The sequence below is a fragment of the Myxocyprinus asiaticus genome, chromosome 13 (genome assembly GCF_019703515.2).
Source record: "Myxocyprinus asiaticus isolate MX2 ecotype Aquarium Trade chromosome 13, UBuf_Myxa_2, whole genome shotgun sequence".
Taxonomy (NCBI): Eukaryota; Metazoa; Chordata; class Actinopteri; order Cypriniformes; family Catostomidae; genus Myxocyprinus; species Myxocyprinus asiaticus.
In genome coordinates this window covers 49,146,120-49,170,774 of record NC_059356.1, presented here as the reverse complement: position 1 = coordinate 49,170,774, position 24,655 = coordinate 49,146,120, and the positions used below count along the sequence as shown (strand labels likewise).

The 24,655-nt window shown below is 39.4% G+C and overlaps 2 protein-coding genes across 4 annotated transcripts in view; one reads left to right on the top strand and one right to left on the bottom strand.

The window, feature by feature from the left end:
- Positions 1-2,066: 2,066 nt before the first annotated feature.
- The window catches only part of LOC127449799 (interferon-induced very large GTPase 1-like), a 56,840-nt gene continuing 34,251 nt past the window's right edge, over positions 2,067-24,655 (bottom strand). For 2 of the 3 annotated variants that reach the window (XM_051713352.1, XM_051713351.1), the window contains 2 exons: positions 12,000-13,294; positions 2,067-7,629 (listed from right to left, as the gene is read on the bottom strand). In XM_051713352.1, coding sequence (XP_051569312.1) covers positions 2,860-7,629; positions 12,000-13,294 — 6,065 coding nt within the window. In that variant the 3' untranslated portion in view covers positions 2,067-2,859. Of the gene's footprint in view, positions 7,630-11,999; positions 13,295-16,078; positions 16,133-24,655 lie in introns of those variants that run through there. The other variant, XM_051713353.1, reaches the window with a different exon arrangement.
- Positions 17,128-24,655, top strand: part of LOC127449901 (von Willebrand factor A domain-containing protein 7-like) — a 230,368-nt gene continuing 222,840 nt past the window's right edge. Inside the window, exon 1 of the mRNA XM_051713527.1 lies at positions 17,128-17,137. The gene's annotated coding sequence lies outside the window, so the exon portion shown is untranslated. The remainder of the gene's footprint in view (positions 17,138-24,655) is intronic.

The window sequence follows — 24,655 nt, the reverse complement described above, 5'->3', positions numbered from 1 at the left end:
ACCTGTGGCCATGGAAATGATTGGAACACCTGAATTCAATTATTTGGATGGGTGAGCGAATACTTTTGGCAATATAGTGTATATGTTCAATAGCTAAAGTTATATATATGGCTAACCTGTGTGTGAAATGGAAGGGTTTGTGCTGTGACTGTACTTTAAATCTTTACATGAGTTATTTATGAGCTCTTTATGTGTATTATTGGTCAGTCAGACCAATAAAATCTTCAAAGTTTTTATTATTTGACATTTTAAATATGCAGAGGCAGGGCAAATTGCACTTAAATGCCGCAAATGATTTGACTAACTATTTTATTTGGTAATATTCAAAGTAATTGAAGCTATCAGAACATGTGGAAAATAAACCTGAGTAGACACTGTAAATAGAGTTTGTTTTTTACTGTATTCAGAGCTCAATCTGCAATTTTGGGGTTTCCAGACAGACACCTATAAGCCCTCGTAGCCAATTTCACACACTGATTTGTACCCAATTTAACAATATTTCTGCTGGACAGTGCTGTTATAGCTAATAAATGAATGAATAATTGATTGAATGATTGATTGAATTGTGCCTCAATCAGTTATCATCTGTACTTGTATCTTTTTATGATTATACACTATACCTGATGTTTTATGCAGATTAATTCTCTACAATGAGAATAGCTCTTAAAAATGTTTAACTGACTTTTCCTAAACAAGTACTGATTTAAAAATGGATGTTATGTTAAAATAACCAGAGATTCCCAGAAACTGTAATAGGTTGAAATAGAACAGGAATAGAAAACTGTCAAATGTCAAAACAACAGTCTGATGTTGAATACAAACAATTCAGTGAATGCTAACATGAGTTTAAGAATTCATTTATTCTACATGTGTAGATGTTGAAGCAAAGCAAAGCGATATTTACACATTTTGATCATGTCCCATTCATAAAGGTTCTCCCGGTATCACCACCCCACACTAGGTATGTGCCCCATCTTGGCCACCCCAGTAAAAATGTCCTGGATACGCCACTGCCTAAAATCATGAGCTATTCTGAAATCATATAAAGTTGTGTCTTTTGAACCCTTTGAATTGAAATGAACATTTGTATGGTTCATCATGGTTATCATTCTATGTGCTATGATAGCTTAGCATTCTAACTGTAGGGTATCCTACCTTTTAAGGCTATTTGGTCACAACGCTATCCGGAGGAAACATTAGCTAAGCATGTTTTTGTGTCTCTTGACATGTCTCTTTGGAAATGTTGAGCTGTGTCAGTGGAGTGGCCCAGTGGTTAAAACATTGGATTATGGTTCAACTGTTTGCAAGTTCGAAACCAACAAAGGATGGTTTTAAAATGTTTACTTATATGTTGACCTCTGAGTCTTCATGTTTGGCATCCTATTAAGTAGGCTGTACTGCATTGCACAATTCCTGTCAGAATTCAAAACCACATAGCTCTAACAATGAGATTTTATCAGTGATTGTATTGTACTCTCAGCGTGGAATGTCTCTTTGGCACTGTTGAGATAACTCAACTGAGTGGCCTAGTGGTTAATGCAGTGGGATATGGTTCAAAAGTTTGTGAGTTCAAATATACAGGGATGTGATTTTTCCGGGATGACCCGTGTAAATTGTGTAAATCCGATTTGTTTGTTTTTTTGGGGGGGTGTGGCTTGAGGGGATTGCGCACGTCGTCATCCAACCCGCCAACTGGATCCTTGCCGCTTTCAACATTCTATGTCGTGCTTGTTGAGAATGCGCAGAACGACTGTTTCATTCGGGATGTAATTCAGGTAAGTCATCTTTATCTTAATGAATCCAGAGAGTCCGTGAAAAATAGACACCAAACATAGATGGATTGGTACTCTTAAAAACATGTAGTGTCATTTTTATTAACAGTCATTTTCACTTCGGTGGGAAACTGCAACGGACATGACAGTATAAGTTACAAAATGCTTTAAAACCTTAACATTTTGGAATTCTTGCATGTCTATGTGAAATACATTAAAGCAGCATTATAGACTATATATAGACTGAAATCGCATAATGGCCTTAAACAATGTTTAAAAAATCACATCACATGATTTGAGGAATAACATACCTTTATTGAGGAATATCTAGAGTGGCAAATCAAAAGACCACTTCATGTAAAAAATGATGTCCTAAAAACTAGACGCAAGGTAATTTTTGACCCACATATGCATTCTACAGTAGGGTTAAAGCGGTTAATTTTACAGGTGTTCAGCTCTCTGTTCCCGCAACTCAAGCAGAGGAACATTCTGAATTATTGAATTAGAAGAATTGGTTATTTTTAGAAGTTTCTTCATCTATAAACATGTTTCTCTAGATCATTTTTCATCCCTTTTAACATCTTGCATGATTATTTTTTTCTCTTCATATTTTTGTCAACAGTGTTTTAATTGATCTTTTAATTATTATCATGATTCATATTTTTTGCCTTGTTTTTGCTATCGTTGAAGAATAAAGCCCTTCCTCAGCAAACATTTTCATCAGTAATTTCATGGACAAGATTTATACTGTCCCATGTGAATCTCATTTAGTTAATTAGAAAGATAGATCTTTCAGTTTTCAAAATTTGAAATATTATTGATTGTTTTTTTAAGGATTTATATAATTATTTTCTCAAGCATGCAAATTTTTCAAAGGTCATATATCATATATACAGTACATCACTTCACAATTATTTTTGTGTAACAATTCTTTGACGTCTTATCTCAAAATGCTTCACTCTTTTAGAAAAAATGCTTCTCTCCATTTTACTCACTCCAGCCTCTCTGAGGTGTACATGACTTCAGTGTCACTGTCATATGAAACTAATTTAAAGCATTTTCTGTGAATTAAATAAGTGAAAGTGATTCATTTTCCATCTACTACATTGTGTGAACTATATTGATCTAAACTCTCAATAGCTTCATGTTTTTTGTATTGTCTCCATTCATCTGGAATCTTGTCCAATCCTTCAAATGTTCTGTGGTAGTATTTTTCCAGATCTTTCTGGAATCTGCACACAAACCACTTCCAGTACGGCAGATCAGAGAGGTCAGGTGTAATGCTCCAGTTAGCATATTCAGGACCTCCTGTTCTGCATTCTCTCCATTCTCTGTCATCTGAGTCATTTGGATGAAAAGATTGATCACTTGCTACTTCTGATGTGCAGATGTTATTAGACAAGTTTGTTGTTCCTCTGTAAATCCATCCTTTCAATCCATCTACTAAATGAAAAGGAACACTGTGATCTCCATCATGGTTTTCTATTGTGTTGGTGCAGATGGCAGCACAGAATGGACTCTGAACCCAACAGCACTGACAGAAGTGATCAATTAGAAGCTCATCTGGTCTGTACTTATGTTTCAGCTTCACTGGAAATGTTTCTGTACTGATTTTACTGCTTATATCACATATAACTGAAGGGATTGTTTTCCTCATCACATCTTCTAGGAGACTGAAATCATCAACATCATCACAACTCACTCCACTGAGGTCTTTTTCAGAGAATATCAGCACATCTGAGAGCTTCTGTGTGAAACACTTCAACCACAAATCAACATCTGCACTGTTCACTTTAACATGTTCAGTAGATTCATGAGCTGCTTCAACATCTGCACTGTTCACTTTAACATGTTCAGTAGATTCATGAGCTGCTTCCATGATCTTCTGCTGCAGGAGTTTCATGTTCTTCATCATCTTGGGCAGAACACTGACACTGAACTTATCAGTGATGTACTGACTGACTTCATCTCTGATGAAACTCTTGAAGTGATCTCTGGGATTATGAATGTAGTTCATGTATTTCTCAAAATCCTCCTCTTCTGCCAGTGTCTTCAGGATGTGTTTCTCCAGATTTGTTCTGTTTCCATTCAGTGATTCACAGTTTGTTCTCATTTCATCTACTAAATCTATCGCAGTGTTTTTGTAGAGACTCTGTTCGATGGGCTCTTTCAGTTTCTGACAGATGATCTCACCAAATATTACCACTGATGTTGCACCTTTACAATATTTCTGGAAAATACTGTAGTACTCTCCTCTCTTCATCTCAACATAGAGAACAGGATCATTGGCTTCTCTGAACAGTCTGTGTTGGTCAGTGAATGTCTTGTTTGCTCTTTTACAAAGGCAATATGTCAGATCTATGACGAATTCGTTCTTGAACACATATTTCACTGGTCCTTCATTGTGTTCTTTTACCATCCTCTTGATGTAATCTGTAAGTTCTTGAATGTAAGTGATGTTGTAACCCATACTTGCAATTGGTTTCGACTTCATAATTTTGTCTGTTTCCTTTGCAATGTCTTTGATTAAGGATCTAATTTGGTCTTCATCTTTTTTAGATAGAGTTTCTTTGTTTGGATTGTAGTCTCTCTTTGCTGTGTTAAAAGTTTTTTTGTACTTCTTGATAATGTATTCTGCATAACTTGGCAGTGATAAAATATCATTATATGCATAGTGTTTCTCACTGTGTTCTACAGGAGCACTTTTATAGATGTCACTGAGGAGCATTTTCACATCTCTTAATATGTCAATGTCTTTGATTGGAGGAGAATTTCTTTTGACCACATCCAACCATTGTTTCCAAAAGGAATCAAACTCTTTCTTCAGTGTCTCTTCATCTTTTGCTTTGTCTTTGAGTTTTAAGGCAAGTTCTTTGCTTATTTCAAAGAGAGTGTTTTCATGATGTGTCCTCTGAGCATCAGTCTCTTTCTTAATGTCGCGCTGCTGAAGAATATCATTTAATTTCCTCTTTGTATCTCTCACAATGTTTTCTAGAAGATCATTGATTTTTAATTCAAATGACATTTTCCACTGAATCAGTATAGCTGCATCTGAGTCTTTCTCAAAGAACTCAGACATTGACTTTTTCACTTTTTCGGCTGAAGATTTTTGTTTCTCTTTAAGATAAGTTTCCTCAATATTATGAATTGCTTTATTTTCTATTTTATTGTTTATTTTCTGTTCAATTTCCAGCATGGCACTCCGAAGACTCCAGGTCCACTTGCTGTATTCTGTCTCCAGTTTCCTGTATGCTGAAATCTCCAGAGAATTTGTGAAGCTGAACACAAATCGTTCATTCAGTAAAGCCTCCCAGAGATCTTGAATACGATCTTTCAGGTGTGTCAACATCATGCCATCTGATGTTGAGGCCTGTTTAAGAATAGTTTTCTTTAGTTCTTGAACATTTTCACAGTAGTTTGGGTTTGGTGGTGCCATGGGTGGGCTGCCCTCCCAGAGGTGTGCAAAATACTTCACATCATTCTCTACATCAAATGCAATGACATCATTGAAACATTCTGCATCACAGACTTCATCTTTAGCAGCAAGTTCTGTCATCTCATCAAGAGTATTCAGCAGTTTTCTCCTTCCCTCCATGTTTTTCTCTCCAGCTGTGATTTCTGAAACATTCTGATGCACAAACATGCAGCTGGGATTTAAATTCACTTTCTTCATCCTCATGAGAGCCTTTAAAACAGTTTGCAGAACATCATGCATTTCAGATGTGTTTTCGCCAAAGATGTTGATCAATGTAAGATTGGCAAGACCAATTACTAATGAGGCCAGTATATTGTCATTATGTCTTGTTGATCTTCCAGCCAGTTCTAGAGCACGAAGTCCCTCAGTATCAACCACCAGAATATAGTCAAACTTTAGTTGTTCTTTCATCTCCTCTGACACTCTGACCAGCTGCATGAAAGCTCCTCTGGTGCACCTGCCAGCACTGACGGCAAACTGCAGTCCAAACATGGCATTCAGCATGGTGGATTTCCCAGAGCTCTGAATCCCTAAAACTGACAGCACAAACACTCTCTGGTCTCCCAGTTTCCTGATGAGTTCATCTAGAACAGCAGAGATCCAGATCAGAGGAACATGAGCAGCATCTCCATCCATCAGCTCCAGAGGAAATCCAGAGATCATCATCTCTGCTGCCATTTTTGGAAACAATCTCACATCTTTGAGCTGCTGTCCTCTATTGTCCTTTTTAATTGATTCACAAGCTTCATACATTTGGCCCAATTCTCTAAAAAAATGCTCAAGACTTAATGTTATTCTATTTGTTTGGTCTATAATGTTTTTAATTTGTTCCTCTTTTATCCTCAGTTGGTCTGATTTATTGTGCTCCTTTTTAAAGTCCAAGATTGCTTTCCATGTCACATCATAGTCTTCACGGAGGTCACTGAGCTTTTCTGAAGTGAAGTCATAAAAACAAATTCTCAGCCACCTGAAGAAATAGTTTTTTTCATTGACTGTCAATGATTTCAAATTTTCAACAAATATCTCCATACACTCACTCAATCCGTATGCTGCTTGCTTCTGTCTTATTTCTCTCATGACTTGCAGTTTTTCACTTTTGTCTTTCTCTAAATTCTCTCCACTGAGACGGTGTAGCTCTTTTTTCTTTTCACACCAGTAATGCCATAGTTTCCCATGACAGGGCAGGTTGATTTCTTTCAATGTTGATGGTTCTTGTCCCTTAAATAATCTGATGATTTGAAGTGCAGCCTCTTTCCCTCTCTGACACTCTTCATCGTATTCATCTACTCTGATTCCTGTGTGTTTGGCCACATTTTCCAGTCTGAAGGTCTTAGTCTGCTCTGTCAAACTCTCTCTAATAATCTCTCTTATCTCTTCAGATACATCAGATTCATTTCTTTCCCTGAGACCAATTATGAACTTTCCATTTCCCATTTTAGTTTTTTCAGAGTCACTGTCAGTAAGCAGACAAATGAGATGCTGAGGAGATTTGAAGAGTGATCTCACCAAACCCTTGTAGTGGTTCTTCTGACCAAAATCAGAAAAGATAAGAACATTCACAGAGGCCATAGCAGTCAAAATCTCATATTGTTTCTCATTGGCTATGGCGTCACCATGTAGATTACAGAACGCCACACAGTCATTAAATGTATCAGTGTTTTTTCCAGAGGGGCAGTACCAGGCGATCTCCACCACTCCATCCATCAGTACTCTGGTTCTGCTGCTGCCTGGGCAGTTCCTGTGGAAGAACGTGTTGTGTTTCTCATTGATCAGACTGTTCATCAGCTGAGACTTGGATGAGGACACTGATCCAAACCTGAAGAAACACACCATTGGAGTTTGTGCCTTACAGACTGGCTGGACTTTACTGATGATTTCCCCTGTATCATCAAATGTCTTCCAGCTCTTGTTGATTTGTTTAAATGTCCAGAGAGGAAACTCAATGTGTTGTGTGAATGGATCCGGTACAAGCAGAGGCAGAGCATACTGACACTGTGACAGTTTAGTCACCATCAGCTGCTTCAGGAAACTATCAGCACAATGAAACACGGCCATCTGAACATCCATTGGGTGAATATTGAAGAGACTGTCTGGGTGATCTTTAGAATTGCATTTTGCTTCCTCTTCCTCAGTTTTATTCTGTTTTATTGATTTTTTTATTCCGCTACAATCCATTATAAGCAGTTTTTGAAGGAATGAGTTTACAAGTTCATCCTCACTATATGGCTCTTGAGACTGAAGTGAAGATTGTTTGATTTCAAGAATGTCAGCTGCTATTAGTTTCTGTTGATGTCTGTCCTCAAGTTTCAGTCGAGTAAGTAGTTCTAGGAGATGTCCTGTGATTCTGTGTCCAGGTTCTATGTTTTGTGTTTTTTCTTCTTTCTGAAAATGGATAAAATATAGCTGATAAATATACTGTATATAAACAAATAAATGTATTAATTGATCAGTAATGTCAGTTGAAAAATGATTAATGATTGCTAATCATTGGCATAAATGAGCAGCCCTTTTATTTATTTTTTTGAGCATGTGTAACTGGTCCTGCTGGACCTGCTCCAAGTGGGATTCGAATCGGGGACTCAGGCATGGAAGGCGGCCGTGCTAATAAGGAGGCTAAAGGCTACAACAGCGTCTGATGCTAGTGCGCCTCTTGTGGCCAGGGGAGTGAGGTTTACACATTGCACAGCTACCTACCAGCTGGCTACCGTTCCACTCACCCCCTAAAACTCACTCCCATCCGGGTCACGGCACCACTGTAACCTGTCCGGCTCGACCCGCTCCGAGCGGGATTCGAACTGGGTCTCCAGCATGGGAGGTGGGTGAGCTAACGAAAAGGCTAAAGGCTACAGCCTGTAGCGTCTGTCGCTAGTGTGCCTCTTGAGGCCAGCGGAGTGGGGCTTACATACTACACAACTACCTACCAGCTGGCTACCGTTACACATTGCAGCAGCTTGTTGTTCCTTCAATATTGGACATTCATGGCAGTCTTGAATAACATGTGAGTTATGTCCTATGATTTTGCTTGCAGTATTGTCTAAGGTCATTGATATATTAGTGTGATTATGTATGTTTCTTTTGTATTAGATGGTATTGTTTGTAGCAGTGGCTATATCTCAGGGCCAGCAAAGCCTTCTCTGCTGGCATAAAATGCCAAATAAATAAACAAACACCCCTCCCTATTTTCAGTTACCCTTTTTGTCTATGTATTTACAATCACTTTCAACTCTTAATTCTGTCCATTTACAGACCTCATCCATGTACAAACGAATGGGGCAAAAGTTTATTCAATCAGAATGTATTAATTGACACTTACAAGCAAAGTGAGAGTATGAGCTCCACTCCCTTATAAGAAGTGGTCGATTTGTAAAAAAAAAAAATCCTGGGGTATGTGGGGTCAAACGTCAAACTCTTGGTGTAATGCAAAGATCGCCAACAGCCTCTCTATCACTATTATTATTACCATTCAATTAAAATACAAAGGTGTAATAGTCCAGCTACGATATTTTTCCTCAGTTTAACTATAGAAATATAACAGCAGAATAATTTCTTAATTTATGTTAACATAAATTATTTCAACACTGTTTTGATTTGGCATACCAAATATGGACATTAGAAGTTATTACATTATGCATACCTAACAGGCCACATAAGAGGAACTACCACCATGCCATATTATGATATTATCATATGTAATTAGAATAGAGCAAAAATAAACAAAACAAAAGAAAACCAGACAATGAGCATCAAGGATAATAATAATTTTATCACTTCAATATGTTGCAACATATAGATGAGAAAAAAAACCTTCAAACTTCAATAATGTCACAACGTGTATATACAAGGTAAGTGAAACCAATGTCCAAGGAATAATAACAGAGAGAGCAAGAGTTCAGTCTGAAGTGCCTGCAGGGCATCCTTTCAATGTCAATGTACAAACTGATACATCCTGACTCAATAGCGTGTTTCCTTGACACATCGCATTACATAGTCCGTAGCATAATCTTTCCAGAGCTCATCTCCAAATCCTCGGGGCATTGATATATATATACACATACATACATATATATATATACAACAATCCACAGAAAAGTAACCATGCAAAAAAAAAAAAAAAAAAAAAAACAGGTAAATCCAGCCAGATTTCCTGAGTCGGTGTTATGGGAAAACACTGTCTCCTGCATAATAGTTCCTACCCCTTTATTTAGGGCTCCATGGATAAAAAATGGATCAAAAAGACCACGGGATACCGTACAAGAGATCAGATAGCACCAACGGCATTATTGATACATAGAGAAATACCACATACTTATAGAAATGTACCCAAAGGAAAATACTGGACATTAGTGCAAGTAATCATTACACTTGTCTGCATGGATGCATACAAAATAAACACATATGTAGCATTGTTACACAGTCACTGCAGCTGTTATTTCATTGCTCCACACATAATGTATAAAGAATCTGCTTTCTGCCTCATTCTATGAGTGGAATCCACATGAGATCAATAAAAGAAGCTGTTATAAATACTCGATGATGACTGAAAGTAGGCAAGACAGCCTACTGTATACAGGTAATTGTGTAATTTGTAATGTTGGCCATAATATGAACCTGTTACTATCTGTTATTGTATTTTATGATTCATTTTGTGAAAAAGAAAAAAAAAGATGATGAAAAATATTCTTTCCATCTCTCTCACCCACTCACAGTCACAAACACACGCAGTAGCGGCTCGTGACCACAGATACAGGTGGGGCAGATCTTGCTCTTTTTTTCTTCTTCTTTTTTTTTTTCATTATTCAGCTCACCCGTGCATTTTAAGTCTAGGCCTTCAGTGCAATTCATGCCATTAAGAAAACACCATTTCACAATGAATAAGACACCCTATGCCTATGGATATCATACACAACCGACTAATGCCAGCTGACATTTTAAAAACACGTCCATGCACGAAAGCCAAACCTTGAAACGGCACTGAATGCTCAAACAAGCTTAATTTTAACTGCAGCATGATTGTTTTGTAAAATGAATGTCTCCCGAAATGACATTCAAAAATCATAATTTTTCATATGAATCTACAAAGGAGGTCTATAACACCTGGAAAAGGCTATCTAATAATATTTCTAAATGTTGCTTGCAATAATCTTTCTTTCGTCAGGGTACTTTTCAAAACTTGAACCGACACTAAATCCTCAAGCCAGCCTAATTTACACTTAGAAAACTTGTGATGTTGCTATAACATTGCAAAAAGCACTTACCAATTTACTTGAAGTGAAAATCAGCCCTCCTTTCTTGTTTAATCAATTAAGCATTCACATGGTCATGCAGTACATCTCGGGTTTTTAAATCCATAAGGAGCTCTTTCTCAATGGCGATAGTGGCAGTGATGACAGCCAGGTCGTCAGACAGCTTGATTTTGCGCTCTTCGCTTTCGAATTACGTACATCACTTAAAATGTGATTGCGTTACTCAAGGCCAGCTAGAAGGCTTCGACTGGGGAAAATTCTAAAGACCACGCCCACCAAGAACAAATAAATCAATTTGATTGGCTGATGAATCGGCATGCAATTTGTGAAACAGCTTTCACGCTTCGTGTGTAAGAAGCAAGGAATAAGTTCTGATTAGATAAACTTTTTGTTTTTCCCTATTCATTTGTGGATGAATTAGGAGTGGAATGCTATTGAAAATAAATAGGCACAAAGGTGAATGAAAAATAGTTATTTATGAGGCATGTTAGGCCAGCAGTGAAGGCTTTGCTGGCCCTAAGACAGGGTTTGAATTTCCAAAACCAGCATTTTCAAACATTTCTGCTAGGGCTGTCAATTTAATGTGTTAATAAGGCGTGATTAATTATATACAAAGTAACACGTTAAACAAATTAACACAATAAATCATGCCCCCGGACAATAATAAGGAATATTTCTGCCTTATGAGCAATTCAAGCTTAAGTGAAACTCAAGCTGTATGGGTAAAGCGCAACTGTAGAACAAATGATTCAAATCACTGTGACTTGTTTGGTCTTCAATGAGATGAAATCATGCATTTCTTAATTGTACACGCCCCTTATAATGTAACGTTTTGACATGCTGTTTTATGCAGTGTGCTTAAATTATATTTGACACAAAATTATACTATATTCATTAGAATTGTAGAACTATAAATAGAGTAAACAAAGATATGAATCTAGATCTTAAACTACGATATCTCCAAATTAGATTTTTTGTAATCATGAGAGATATCTGAAAGCTTCCTTTCTGGCATGAATTAGAGTTTTGAGAAGCACCCCTAGAAAATAACATCTAAGTCGCATGAAACTTTTATTGAATATTTTTGTCCGTTTTGTTTGACAAAAATGTTACAGCCTGGACACCTTGCTTAATAACTTGATTCACGGAGACACGGGCAAATAGGTTAACTAACTGTTAATAATAAATTGCTCCACAGCTCTGTTTATAGAATGAACAAAAGTTAAAATTTGTTTTCATACACTGTGAACAGCAGAATTTTACTTGCTGTTTCTAGCTACACCGTTGTAGTGTTGAGAAGTTTATACTGAAAACAAGTCAAGTGAGTTTCTACAATAGATCCTCAAATTTAAAAATAATCTGTAAGTAATGTCCATTAACTGTCTATTATTTGATAATTTACTGATGGGGAGGATGCCCTGGACTTCTATGTGAATATGGTCTTAATGCCTTTTGGTTAGCAGTTCTCCAGATGCCTAACTCCTCATGTAATTCTCATTGATTACTTACCCCTCTAGAGGCTGGTTCGGTGCAGCATGATTTCATGTTCTCCACGTCTCTTCTTCTATCTTCTGCATAATCCTCTGTTTTTAAACTCATTAGTTCATTGTGCTTCTGTTGTTCTATTAACTGAATTTTGCTTTCATATATCTTTTGTTGTTCTTCTCTCAGATATTTCTCATTCTGTATTTGTTTTTCAAAAGTCTCACGACATTTGTTCCAGTTTTGTTTTTCTTCCTCCATTATAATCTTCATTGTATTTTTCTCTTGTTCATGTTTGCTCTGAAGATCTTTTGTCTCTTTTTCTTTTTCTTTTAGTTTCTGACTAAATTCCAAAAGAAATTCTTGTTCTTTCTTTCTCCTCTTCTCATCCTCTTCTTCTATTCTCAGTCTTTCCTCTTGTTTCTGTTTCTTCCATTCCTCTCGTTCTCTTCTCATCTCGTCTTGCATCTTTTTCTCAAACTCCTCTTTTTCTTTTATTTCTCTTTTGTATCGTTCCTCTCTTTCATTAAAATCCTGTTCTCTTCTTCTCTTCTCTTTGTCTTGATTCTGTCTCTCTTCCTCCATCATCTTCTTCATTCTCTCTTTCTCTGCTTCATATTTGGTCAAGAGTTCTTCCTTCTCTCTGTTTAGTGTCTCGACTCTCTCCTTCAGTATGTTCATTTGTTTATCTTGTAGATCTCTCTCCATCTGTCTGAACATCTTACATGAGTAGTAACTGCCTCCGTTTGCTGTCACCATGGCGTCTATTTTCTCCAGTAGATCAGAAACCTGTGTGTGATCTCTAGTCTCATTATTATTAAACACATGGAATCTGTTTCCACACTGTTCAATCAGGTTCATCAAAGGAGTTCCTGGTTTTTCTAGCCACTGCTCAATGGTTTTATTCTTCAGATCATCTCCTCTGGTGAAGAGCACCATGGTGTACATTAAAGACTTTTCACCAAACATCTCCTGAATGATCTTCACTGATTTCGCGTCCTCTTGAGTAAAACGTTGTCCTATATTCAACACAATAATGAACACATGAGGTCCAGGCAGTGACATTGAGATGCAGTTAGTGATTTCTCTCTGGATCTCTTCATGACTGAGTTCAGTATCAAACAGTCCAGGAGTGTCAGTCACAGTGATGTGTCTGCCATTGATTTTGGCTGTTTCTCTCTGACATTCACTGGTCACTGATTCAAAAGATTCCTCTGATTTAAATGCGTCTCTTCCTAAGATGGTGTTTCCTGTTGCACTCTTCCCAACTCCAGTTTTTCCCAGAAGCACAATCCTCACATCTTCTCTGGCCATGCTAAAATCTAAAAAACAAACAAACAGTTATTTACCAGATTTTTTGCTGGTCATGTCCACACAACAAACAATAAATTGGGTTCATATAATTTTAGACTTTATAAAGGGGTGTACAATACTATACACATTCTCACATTAAAAAATAACTTGACAGAGTATAACAGAATGTAACAGAGCACAGGAGTCTGTTTAACAATATGGCACAGGTTTGATGTCACGATGTTCAATAAATATAATACAGGTCATGATATTTAGTCATGAGACATGCAAAAACCAATGAGGTTTGATGTTATTGATGTTGCACCTACAGAATAGACATCACTGGATTTGGGAGTTAAATAAAATATTTTTATTTGGGTCTTGTGTCAAGGCTCATTTGCGAAGACAAACAGTAAAATGAAGAAAGGATAAAAAAAAGGAAAAGAAAGTGTCTATGGGGAAATGGTTATATAAATAAAAGGACATGTTAATTTTTTGCAGTGCTATGGGGACTCAGTGAAGGGCCCCACTGCATCTCCTGGTCCAGTGTGCGAGGGGCAATGGCATCTTATGAGTGAGTACTTTTGAAAATGTATATTTTTTGTTTTATTTAGTTTAATTTTATTTTTCATTCCCTTTAGCACAGCACCACAAATTATTCAATCTGCCTATAATGATATAGAAACATCTAGGTTACTGTTGTAACCCCCGTTCCCTGATGGAGGGAATGAGATGTTGTGTCAATGTGTCGAACCAATGCAGCTCCTGTTGCTATTACAAGTGAAGATGAAATAATTCAAAACTTCATGCTCTGTGTCACTTAAATATGGCAGGCATTTGTTCTTAGTGTCTGTTTCTATGGTGCAGAGAATGCCTTTCTGAGTTCACCGTGATCATGCACAAACTCACAATTGAGTGAACGTCTCAGTTACTGTTGTAACCTCCATTCCCTGATGGAGGGAATGAGATGCTGTGTCGATGTAGTGACACTAGGGGTTGCTCTTGGGAGCCCCAAACACCTCTAATCTTTGAGAAAAGGCCAATGAGAATTGGCGAGTGGAATTTGCATGCCACTCCCCCGGACACATGCGGGTATAAAAGGAGCTGGCATGCAACCACTCATTCAGGTTTTGTGCTGAGGAGCCGAGACAGAGTCCTGGCAATCACATCGGGTAGTACAGTGTTGTGGCAGGAGGGACACAACATCTCGTTCCCTCCATCAGGGAACGGGGGTTACAACAGTAACCTAGACGTTCCCTATCTGTCACTCACTCGACGTTGTGTCGATGTAGTGACACTAGGGGTCCCTATACGATCAGCGGTGCAGGTGCAGGCAGGCCACTGCATACCAAGTAACAAGTGCACTGGCCCCACCGTTACCTTCCCAATGCCCAGCGCTTGTAGGTTCATCACCTGATATTTAAAGGGGGTAGTTGGAACCTTGGGCACATAGTCTGGCCGGGGTCTCAGGATCACGTGAGAGTATGCCGGACCGAACTCTAGGGACATATCGCTGACAGAGAATGCTTGCAGGTCCCCAACCCTCTTGATGGAGGTGAACAGTCAGGAGGGCCATCTTCAAGGAGAGGGCTTTCAGCTCAATTGATTCTAAGAGCTCGAAAGTGGCTCCCTGTAGGCCCAGCAGGACCACAGAGAGGTCCCATGAGGGAATGAGGTGTGGCCTAGGAGGATTCAACCTCCTGGTGCCTCTAAGGAACCTGATGATCAGGTCATGCTTCCCTAAATACTTACCGTCCACTGCATCGTGGTGTGCCACTATAGTGGCTACATACACCTTCAAGGTGCATCAACCCAACCGCCGCCGAGGATGCCATATGCCCCAGGAGACTCTGAAATTGATTCAGTGGGACCGATGTTCTCCCCCTGAATGCCATCAGGCAATTCAGCACTGACTGAGCACACTCGTTCGTGAGACGAGTGGTCATAGCGATGGAGTCCAACTCCATCCCGAGAAAAGAGATGCTCTGCACCGGGGAGAGCTTGCTCTTTTCCCATTTGACCTGAAGCCCCATTCGGCTGATGTGGCTGAGCACCAGGTCCCTGTGTGCACACAGCAGATCTCGAGAGTGAGCTAGGATCAGCCAGTCGTCGAGATAGTTGAGAATGCGGACGCCCACTTCCCTTAGGACCTTGTACTGGTATGCCCGACCCTCGAAGGCAAACTGAAGGAACGGTCTGTGACGAGGCAGGATCGAGACATGAAAGTACACATCTTTCAGGTCTACCGCCATGAACCAATCTCGGTGCCGGACGCACGATAGAATGTGCTTCTGTGTGAGTATCCTGAACTTCTGCAGAAGGACCGCAACTTCCGCACGTAGGGCAGCGGCGCCCACACCGCCTACCAAGGTGAAATGGATGTCGCTGAACCTGGGCGGGCGCCTGGTGAACTGAATTGCATAGCCGAGTCGGATTGTCCTGGTCAGCCATCACGACGGGTTGGAGAACTTTAAGCATACCTCCAAACTCCGGGTGAGGGGCACCAAGGGGATGACCGCTGCTGACGTACCCACGGAATGGGCACGGTGGAGCGGTGTGCGAAGTGCTACGCCAGGGGGCCTCGTGTCCCGATCTCGCTGTACAGGGAGAGACGTTAAAGCACTTACCTTGCTCCGCATACCCAACGTAGGACTGGTCAGCGACGGGGGAGGTGGGAAACCCACACCTGCAATGCACTGTCCCTTTGGGCATGCGGCAATCTCAACAAAAAAGGGAACCAAGGATTCTCCCTCCGGCCTTCCACCGGGGAATGGTCTGTCTACCACCTCCAAATGTGATGCGAATTTCCTCACCTATGGGTCGCCGTCTCAGGGGAGCTTAGAAGCCTTCCAAGGGTTGTTGGTCATGGACCGTGAGACGGGGGGTGTATAAACCGCTGGCTCAAGCTGCGGTGGAGCCGATGTTGCCACCGCAGGAAGGTTGCCGCAGCGACAGGCAGACGGGGTGCGGGATCTTGAACCACGGCGGGGCAAGATGTGCTGGATGGCCTCCGTCTGCTGCTTTACCGTCGAAAACTGCTGTGCGAAGTCTTCAACTGTGTCGCCGAAAAGGCCAGCCTGGGAAATGGGAGCGTCAAGGAAGCGAACCTTGTCAGCATCCCTCATCTCGACCAGGTTGAGCCAAAGGTGGCACTCCTGGACCACCAACGTGGACATCGCCTGCCTGAGAGCCCACGCTGTGACCTTCATCGCCTGTACAGAACAGAAATTATAATAATGAGAATGAAGGAGTTGACAAGTTGAAGCTGTGAGCGCAGAGACTTATACATTGTTTGTTTAAAATATGAAAAATATCAAACGTACCAGACAACGTGCCCTACTGTTGCATCCACCATGAGCAGAAAGTGGGAAAGGGGTACTCAGAGTTAAAGCTGACCAGGACATTTTCTGATTTATTCAGGATTTTAAAAAAAATCTGACGGAATTGACGCAAAGTGAGGACACAACTTTGATAGGCAGTTTTTTATGGAAAATATCATTCAAAGTTTTCTTAATGTATTGTTTGGTATCTTACAGATCCCTACCTTTCATTTTATTTTTACTGTATATTTATGAATTTGTTGCATTTTTAAACACTTTGTTTAGCAGTTTAACATTGTGACCTTTTGCTAAGCTACATGTGCTTCCAAGTATAGAGCATGAATTTCTCCTTTAGATTGAACTTTTCCAGTATTTTTATTGTTATGAATTTCTTGATTTTTAAAATAATGATGACTTTTGTATGCAAGACATGTTTTGTCCCTTATCTCAAGAATCAGTGATATATTAAACAACTGGCAGATTTAGTAGCTTCTCTCCATTCACAGGGAATAAGTTCGTTCTGATGTTACTGGTTCTGTGGATGATAAAGCTGTGTATAATGGCATTTTTTTGCTTAAACGCATTATCATAGAATAAAACCAAGGTGCAAAGGTCACCGCTCATCACCTCCTGTGTGCAACAATGAAATCGGAACATCCGGGAAACAACATGTAAACTTTAGTTCCTAGGACAGGCTTTCTGACAGTACTTATTTAATTGTCAGAGGTAAACAATATTAGTGGTTTGGTATTTTTAGGTTTGAATTTCAGGCAACGTAAAGCAGGACAAAAATGTTCAAAAAAGCATACAATAGAGAAAGGTTAAATGAGGCAGTATGAAATCTGGAAAAAATTTGCAAAAGGAAAGAAAAGGAGAAATATATATATATATATTTAAAAAAAAGATATCAATGGCTGTTAAAGAAAAGTCTGTCCCCTTTTCCAAGGTCAAACACCTGCTGCGAAACAAAAAAATTAATCGGTGACAAAATGTATCCTATTCCATAGGTTTTTGTCAAGGACCTGCATGGAAAGTACATAGGCAACTGTACAAGAAAGTACAACTGAAGCAAAAACAGTCACAGGCAAGCTTGTACAGAAGTATAGATTCAGAATGTATGCAGAGACTTGCATTGGCTTCTGAAACAAAGGATGGAAAAATATTGGTCAAGATTTCTCCATATTCACAAGACAGAAATACACTAGAATGAATCATAGATTCCAAAACTGTGTGAGATCTTTCTTCGAACATGATGACGTGAGCCGAATAACCACCAGCAGAAAGCAAAGCAAACTGTTCTGTTGGTGGGCCCTCCATTCAAGGTTTCACCATGTTCTGAAAGCACACTGTGTTATGCTCACAAAATGAACAATAGTTCTCTCCTTTTTTCTGTCTTTCAACTGTTTAAAACCTGTTGTTGCACATTACAAGTACTGTATTACTGCCCTTTCTCTGTTTATGTGCATGGGCATTGTTCATTCAGTGTCAAATGTCAATAAAAATGTGGTGAGCAGGGCGGAGCCGAGCGGCGTATGGGCAGAGATGATGGTGTGTGTGCGTGTGTGTGTGTCAATGATTATGTGTTTGTCAAACCGGCCCCAGCTTCCACCTTCTCACGACCTGTTACACTGCAATTGGAAACAGATGTTAATCATAATCTGGCTCAGGTGTATGCACCCTTACACGCCCACGCTGCAACAAAAAATAATGGCAAAGTTTGTGTGCATTAAAGTCAAGTCAAACTATTTGTAAAGCACATTTATAAACAACAGAAGTTGATCCAAAGTGCTGTACAATATACAAAAGTTTGGAAGCAACAACAGAAAAGGCCTGATCACCCTTTGACTTGCAGTATGCACGGGGGACATATAAAAGAGTGCAGAAGGTCACTAATGTATTTAGGTGCAAGACCAGAAAGGGCCTTATTAGTGTTGTCATGGTACCAAACTTTTAGTAGTTGGTACTGATACCTGTGAAATTTAACGGTTCTTGATACCAATTTTGATACAACAGCAAAAATATGCTAATATGATAATGTGCTATTGAACTGTCAGGTGTATTTTGTTGATTCATGTCTTTTATTTTGAAAAGTTTAGTTCCTGTTCCCTAGTCATGTGATGTCTTGTTTTCCCTCCATGTTCATGTGTCATGTTTTCATTGGTTTATTGTTTAATTATCTTGTTATCAGTTCTGTCTGTTCATTGGTTCTTGTTCCCCCATGTCCATGTATTTAAGCCTCATGTTTTCCATTGTGTCTTCGTCAAGTATTGAATGTGAATGTTGTCACGTCACGTCACGTCACGTCACGTCACGTCACGTCACGTCACGTCACGTCACGTCAAGTCACGCCACGTTTATGTCAAGCCATGTTTAAATCAAGTCAAGTCTTGTTCATGTATATGTTTAGTTTAGTTCACGTGTAGTTAGGGTTTTGGATTTCATGTTTTTTTAATAAACTGCACTTGGGTTCTTCATCTTCACGTCATCTTCGTCATTGCCATCATTGCCAGTGCCAGCACACATTACAGAATACTTGACCCCACCATGAACCCAGCAGTTCGGCTTCTGCGCCTACATCAGGGGAATCGTCCCCTGGAGGACTATGTGGAGGACTTTTGCAATCTGGCCTTCCAGGTGGACTTTAATGAGGTTGCACTCAAGGACTGTTTCCGATTTGGAATGAATGAGTCCATTTCTTTTTTGTTGCCTGGCGGTTGCAGTTCCCTCAGCCTGGCTCAATATATCGACCACGCCCTACGGTTCATTGGTTCCCCGTTCACTGTGGGGGAGGCGGATGCTGAGCCAGAGTTCCACGACATGGCCGCCACCAAGCCAGAGTTCCACGACATGGCCGCCGCCGAGCCAGAGGTCCAAGTCATGGCCGCCGCCGAGCCAGAGGTCCAAGTCATGGCCGCCGCCGAGCCAGAGGTCCACAACATGGCCGCCGCCGAGCCAGAGGTCCACGACATGGCCGCCGCCAAGCCAGAGGTCCACGACATGGCCACCAAGCCAGAGTTTCTAGTCATGGTCGCTGAGCTAGCACCATCTTTTGCTCCATGCCACGTCACAGCAATGCCTCAGCCTGCTCCATGCCACGTCACAACAACGCCTCAGCCTGCTCCATGCCATGTCACAGCAACGCCTCAGCCTGCTCCGTGCCACATCACAGCCACACCTGAGCAGTGGGACCTGGAGATGGTTCCCACCCTTATACCCACCCTTAGTTCTCCTGAGCAGGCAAGGGGAACTTTCGGCCCTCCGAGCCTGCCTGGACCCTCCGAGCCCTGGACTTCGCCTTGGCCTGTCAGTCCCTCGACATTGCCTCAGCTCTGCGTTCCCTCGGCTCCACTGCGGTCCTTCAGCCTGTCGGCTTTGCTGGGGTCCCTCGTCCCTCCAGCTCCTCCTTGGTCTGTCGGTCACCTGGCTCCGCTTTGGCTCTCCGATCCTCTGGCTACGCCTCGTCCCTCCGATCTGTCAGCTTCACCGGGGACCTCCTTCCCTATGGCTCCACCTTGGTCCTCAGTCCCACTGGCTCCACCTCAGTCTTCCGATCCCCCAGCTCCGCCTTGCTCCTCCAAGCCTCCAGCACCGTCTTGGTCCTCCCTGCCATCGGCTCCACCCTGGCCCTTCGAGTCTTCGGCTACTCTCTGGGCACCAAGTTCCATGGCTCCGCCCCTCGAGCCTCTCACAGCTCCACCTTCCATGGCTCCACCCCTCAAGCCTCTCATGGCTCCACCCCCTGCAGACTTTGCCTTGGTCCCATGCCCCTCGCCCTTTCTCGCCATGCCACGCCCCACACCTCAAGACACCACCCCCCAGCTCCCTACAGAACTTTGAATTTATGTCATGTTTTACGTGTTTTGTTTATGTGTTGGGGTGTCAGGAGCCACCCCTTAGTGGGGGGGATATGTCAGGTGTATTTTGTTGATTCATGTCTTTTATTTTGAAAAGTTTAGTTCCTGTTCCCTAGTCATGTGATGTCTTGTTTTCCCTCCATGTTCATGTGTCATGTTTTCATTGGTTTATTGTTTAATTATCTTGTTATCAGTTCTGTTTGTTCATTGGTTCTTGTTCCCCCATGTCCATGTATTTAAGCCTCATGTTTTCCATTGTGTCTTTGTCAAGTATTGAATGTGAATGTTGTCAAGTCAAGTCAAGTCAAGCCACGTTTATGTCAAGCCATGTTTAAATCAAGTCAAGTCATGTTCATGTTTATGTTTAGTTTAGTTCATGTGTAGTTAGGGTTTTGGATTTCACGTTTTTTTAATAAACTGCACTTGGGTTCTTCATCTTCACGTCATCTTCGTCATTGCCATCATTGCCAGTGCCAGCACATGTTACATGAACACATAAGTTTAGTTATTTTTAACGATTTAATAATTATTTTAATAATTATAGTTTAAAAGTTATTATTTTCCTGAACATTTTTTAAAGTTTAATTTAAATTCATCATCAAAATGGTGTCTAATCAATAAATTCTTATTTTAACAAGTGAAAATAGAACTTTTCAACATGTCATTACATTTTTTTGCCAAACTTTTATTCAACATTTGTCTCACTTGTGATATTTTGATTAATGATTACTATTATTATTATTATTATTATTATTACTACCACTACAGTGAATATTACATTTGACTATACAGTTGTAATATATTTTTATTCAATTTCAGGCATTTAGATTTGATTTTGAATCGTGCTTTTATTATGATGTGTGTTTTTTGCCAAAAGCTTCACTTTTCTGGATAAACAGTTCGTTACACGGCCCAGTGGCATTATTTTTTCCCCCACCCATATTCTGGCATCTCCCGTTATTGATATAATTAGATATCAGTGATTGGACGAAAGTTGTACATATGTTACCAGCTTGACGACGCATTCTGATTGGATGGTTATCGATTCTATAACTTCTGACACTTTGTCGTTCCGACAGTAGAAAAACTATTTGTGTTTTTCTTTTTATTAAAAGTAAATGGCTGAGTAAATGCACTGGAAAGAAGATAGTGCGACATTTCAGTTTGTCCTGGACGATAATGAATTATATGAATACAATTTTATTTTACAAGCCGATTTTGCCTGACTCCCACATCTATGGTTTCACTGTATGCCAAATATAAGAATATAAAATATCAAGGTAACCATCACTTCCCATGAGAGGATATGTATTTTTTGAGTTAATTATTTCAGACTTTTCTGAGAATGATGTGGAAAAGAAATACATTATTACGTAGAGATGGGATGTCAAGAAATTCAGTTTTAGATAGAAAGAAGACCGTATTGAATTGTTTTTTTTGTTTTTTTTTTTATACAAAAAAAAAAAAAAAAAGAATCAGGTCAACTGCCTATAGTTACAGAATCACCCATTTATCTGATAAAAGTGAAATTAAACAGTTGTTCATTTCCATAGGGGAGAAGCTTAAATTTGAACCCAGGCAGCAGTAATGTAGATAATTTTTTTTGTCCTGACTGCAATATTGCTAAGTACAGTGAATTGATGGTAAGCACATAGCCACCCTTGGGACTGAAAATATTTCAAGGTAATTTTGTTCAATTTAAAGCAGAACTTGAATTGACTGAATAATATATTGTGACAGATGCATTATTATAATTATAAAGCAGCAAAGTTTGAAAAAAACAAAAACATTTTTAATTCACAGTTGATAGTGTATTTCTCACTTTTCTGTAAGCTAAGACATATAATAAAAAATAAAAAATTATATATTTTTTCCTTTTCTTACCATATTCCTAGAAAAAGACAAATATTTTAGTCCTTTTTCTACCGTAAATCTACATGTTCACTTTCACTTTAATAAAAAGAAAATGGACTTAAATATTGATCTGTTTCTCAGTCACACCTATCATATTACTTCTGAAGACATGGATTAAACCACTGGTGTCTTATGGATTACTTTTATGCTGCATTTATGAGCTTTGTGGACCTTCTTAGTTCTAGTCACCATTCACTTGCATTGTATGAACCTACAGAGCTGAAATATTCTTCTAAACATCTTCATTTGTGTTCAGCAGAAGAAAGAAAGTCATACACATCTGGGATGACATGAGGGTGAGTAAATGATGTGAGAATTTTCATTTTGGGGTGAACTATCCCTTTGTTCTAATTGTTAATTTGAAATATTATTTACATGACTTTTAATGTCTTGATATTAAGCTACACAAACACACATCTTGATAATTTAAGTTTAAACACTAAACCTATAGTTAAACATTATAAATTATTAAAAATGTATTGCAGAATTAATTAAGGATAAGAAGTTAAATAAAAGAAGTGACAAATGATGTTACATATCATATATTGAGCTGTATAGAATATAATGTATAGTAAATAGGTCTATCAGTTGTGTAAGACAGAAGAGAGTAAAAAAACACATTCATAAACTATTACATCGTCCCCATTACAATTAATCGATAAAGCAGTAAACAGCTGATTTAAATGCATGTGATAGTTTTGTCTTGTCTAATGTTAACCATTAAAAATTCGCACTGAACTTTGAACTTAGTGGCTATTTGTTTTTCTGCAACTTATAGATATCATGTCCCTCTGTTTACTATTGTTACTAAGGCTATATGAACTGCTCAATCACAGACCACTTAGCTCTTAGTAGCCAATCAGAACACAGGAGGCGGGACCAACCAGAATACAAGAAATAAAATGGTCCCATGTTTTTATTGAAGACTTTTAATCACATCTGAAATCTCATCTGTTTACACTGTCCTTTGAGTCTGACAAATCAAATGTAGGACACAGTTTTGAAGTGTTAGTATTTTAGGTTACTGGTGTTTATGTATGTGGTCATTTTGAAATGTTATGTTTTAAATTGTGTAACTGTGAAACACTTTGTCAACTCTGTTGTTTTAAATGCGATACAAATAAAGTTGAGTTGAGATTAAAGAGCAAATGCTGTGATTTTAATTAAGGAAATTAATTTAAAGAGGAACTTTGATTTAGCCTCTTTCACTGATCTTTGATAACTGATTAGACATGCCTTTAATAATTCATATGAAATCTGGAGTTTCTTTTTCTTCTACTTATGCTCTGCCTTTCTGCAATCTTGTCTGAGAGAGCGGGTGAAGTAATTTAACCAAGGCTGAGCGACACCCTTACCCTTAACTTTCCTGGGCTTATGAGGGGCAACAGCTCATCAGAAAACCTCAACCAGCTCTTCAGTATCCATATCATTAGAGAGAGCATCTGTAAAGTGAGCCTAATAATAATCTGAAAATAGACTGGCAGTAGAGTGAATATAACGAGAGTAGTACTGAGACTGAGAAATAGTAGGTGAAGAACATGAACAAACAGATTCAACATAATTGAATCTACCAGCTTCCAGACTGGTTACAGAAAATCCATAAAACATCACCAGATCTAAGGATGACCCAAATTATGAGTAGAGCCAGAAACTGATTGTGTGAGATGCAGGGATTCCATAGGGCATAAAACTCTTTACCAAAGGTTTAGATGGCGAACAAACGTGCATATACTGAAATCCCTGAGAATCAACAGTTTATCACAGCGAGACACAATGTCAGAGAGAAACTTCAAAAATGTATGAATAAAGTCCTTATTCAATTTTGGAGGCCAGTACACCAATTCACATAGAACAGGACCCATGATGTCAATCTTTATTAACTGTACCTCAAAACTCGAAACCATGTCTGTAGGCAGAATTTTACATTAAACATTTTTTTTTAAATTGTGGCAACGCCACCACCATGTCCGGAAAGCCTTGCATAGCTGAAAAAAGCACAGTCCCCGGACTGTGGACGGGTGGGGGGGGGGGGGGGGGTGGATTCGCAGAGAGAGGTGAAGACACCAGAGTTAAGCAAGGTCTCAGTCACAAATAAAAAGTCTAATGAGTGTAACATAAAAAAAGTCATTTCAAATAAAGGATTTGTTCGATATCGATCTTGCATTCACTAAGGCCATCTTAATTGTAAGAGGCTCTGTATTCTTAGCAGTGGTTGTAGTTGAATACTTCAACAAACTGAGATTTTCATAATTAATTATCCAAATCTCAACACCAGACCAGGCGAGGATAAAGCAAGATGAAT